General features: G+C 34.9%; 2 protein-coding genes across 2 annotated transcripts in view; one reads left to right on the top strand and one right to left on the bottom strand.

The window, feature by feature from the left end:
* Positions 1-271: 271 nt before the first annotated feature.
* On the top strand, positions 272-1,405 carry NAEGRDRAFT_54609 (uncharacterized protein; the record flags this gene model as incomplete). The annotated part of the gene is made up of 1 exon (XM_002668734.1): positions 272-1,405. The coding sequence occupies one exon, from the start codon at positions 272-274 to the stop codon at positions 1,403-1,405; it is 1,134 nt and encodes a 377-aa protein (XP_002668780.1).
* Positions 1,406-1,530: 125 nt separating this feature from the next.
* The window catches only part of NAEGRDRAFT_76298 (uncharacterized protein), a gene marked incomplete at both ends in the record, with an annotated part of 6,074 nt that continues 5,195 nt past the window's right edge, over positions 1,531-2,409 (bottom strand). Inside the window, one exon of the mRNA XM_002668731.1 lies at positions 1,531-2,346. Within this exon, the coding sequence (XP_002668777.1) occupies positions 1,531-2,346 (816 nt within the window). The remainder of the gene's footprint in view (positions 2,347-2,409) is intronic.

Genomic DNA, 2,409 nt, shown 5'->3' with positions numbered 1-2,409 from the left:
TACGCGCGTATTACTTGTTCCAGTTCCGAACAAGACTTTTTATTGTAAAGTAAATTCAAGTCATTGACAACCTTTTGTGCATGGGTGGATTTTCATTGAATGAATATCAACACCAGTAATTTGATTTTGTAAACGTGCATTTTCAACCAATGGGGAACATGATTGACTTTGTAGCTTAAAACCGCGGAAATATTTGATATTTTAAAAACAAAAAAAAAATCATTTTAATTAATCAGAGTTTCAAATATCAAACCCTCTTAACCCTCTCGCGATGACCAAGAACAATAACGTCAATAACGTTGATAAACCAATCTTTGAACAAACTATTTACGATCCAATTACCCATCGTCCTGTTTTTAAAATTGTTATTAGAAAGAAGGGATTGGCCCATGTTTCATTGGAATTGTTCGATGGCATCAAGATCAGAGTGGTTGTGGTTGATGCATTGCAAAACAGATCAGGCTGGTACATGATGAAGAACAACTTTAGCGATAACAAGATGCGTGCTGAAATGACAATTTCCAAGATACTTGGTGCTTGTCAAGTTAAGTGCCCAACAAAGGCAGTGGGTGATATTATTATTGTGCTCCTTGGTCATGTTATCAAGTTGAAGACAAGGCTGGCTGTGGTCAGGAATAATTCTAATTTATCAGTGGTTCAAGCCATCTATTTGAATGGTGAAGATGAACCTCTATGGATTGCTGATGATGATGAAATGTCAGAAGAAAAAGAAGAAGAAATTAATGTTGATGGTGGATTGGAACCTGTAACAACAAACAGAAAGAAAAGAAAGCCTAGAAAGAGAGCTGCTGCTTCTGCTTCCTCTAGTTCCTCTGCTGAAACGATGATTGAAGATCAAGAGCCAAAATCTGGAACTAAAAGAAAGACCAGTGAGAAGACTAAACCAAGAAAGAAGAAGGTAGTTGCAGCTTCCTCTTCTGGTGATGATACAGGTAGTATTCAATCTTATAATTCTCAAACACTTTCTGGAAACTCTTTGTCACCACTAGTTCCTAATATTATTACACCACCAAGTGTCAATCCAATGCAAAACTTTGTTCCAATGACACCATCTGCTAGTACACCACTAACTTTCAATACGGTGATGCAAAATTTCATCCCAACAACCCCATTAATGGATCCAAGAATCCCGAATTCTACGTATCCAACTGCCATGTCTCAAATGGCTGCCAGTAGTGCACCACCAAGTCCAAATTCCTTCCCAAATCTAATTTCTTCGCCTCAAAGATTGTTCGAAGAATGTATTACTGACCTATTAGCATATGATCCCAATCAACAAGACGAAAGTTCTAATGGTAATTTTCCCCTTAATTCAGACTTTGATTTTTTGTTTGAACAAGATGATTCTAACTCAAACAGTAGAGAACAAAATGATTATTTTTAGGCATTTTCTTTGAAGTATTGTCACAAGACAATACCAAAGACAGCTGCGCTAAATAAATCACTTATATATATTTACATTATTTCTAATATTTTATTATATCAGTATTAAATTACAATTTATTAAATTTATGGTTGAACATTCCAATCATTCTTTTCATCCCATTCTCTTACTCGAATTCTCTTTTCTTTTGTCAAGTTGGCTCCTTTCAATAGAACTGTATTAACCAAATTAGATTCCTGACTAAAGTCACGAGGTCCATAATTGCAGGTAATTGTGTTTTGTGGCAATAAACCCATTCTAAGATAGCATTCAGCCACAAATTCAGAACAGAATACATTAGCATCATTGGATTGAGTATTTCTCTTAATGACACATTTCAATAATTCAGATTTTGAAGTTTCGTATTTCTTATCAATGGAAATCTTCAAATAATCAACAAGTGTTGGGAATTGATCCACAATATTCTCATCCTTTGGTCTATTATCCATTGAAGGAATGTTCAATCTTCTCAAACAACACAAATCAGTTGGATCTCTTTCCAAATAATCCATAAACCACCTTCTCAATTCTACTAATTGAATTCCACCACCTTCCTTATTGTCCACAGTATCAGTTTCAGATTCTGCAACAAAAACAGTTGAAAATCTTGATGAAGCATCAACTTGAACCTTATACAATTCCAATAATTCTTTCGGTGGATTTCTAATAATAATCGACAAGTGAGACCAAGTCGATGAAAATCCCAATTGAATAGCTTTTGAGAAAGTTCCCTTTCCAGAATGCAACAAGACATCACCAGTTCTCAATTCATCATAAATATCCTCCAAATACTCTACACCAAACAAGTTATCCAATCGTTGAGATTCCTTTTCTGAAATATTTCCACTCAAAATTGATTTTAAACTTCTTCCTCTACTGGCGAAACCTCTTCCCTTCTCATTCTTGTATTCATTTAAAAAGTTGGTCAAGTCAATTTGTGGAATATTCTCAGAGAGTGAATCAAC

Source organism: Naegleria gruberi (assembly GCF_000004985.1).
Source record: "Naegleria gruberi genomic scaffold NAEGRscaffold_110, whole genome shotgun sequence".
Taxonomy (NCBI): domain Eukaryota; phylum Heterolobosea; class Eutetramitea; order Acrasida; family Naegleriidae; genus Naegleria; species Naegleria gruberi.
This window is presented reverse-complemented; position numbering and strand designations above follow the sequence as displayed.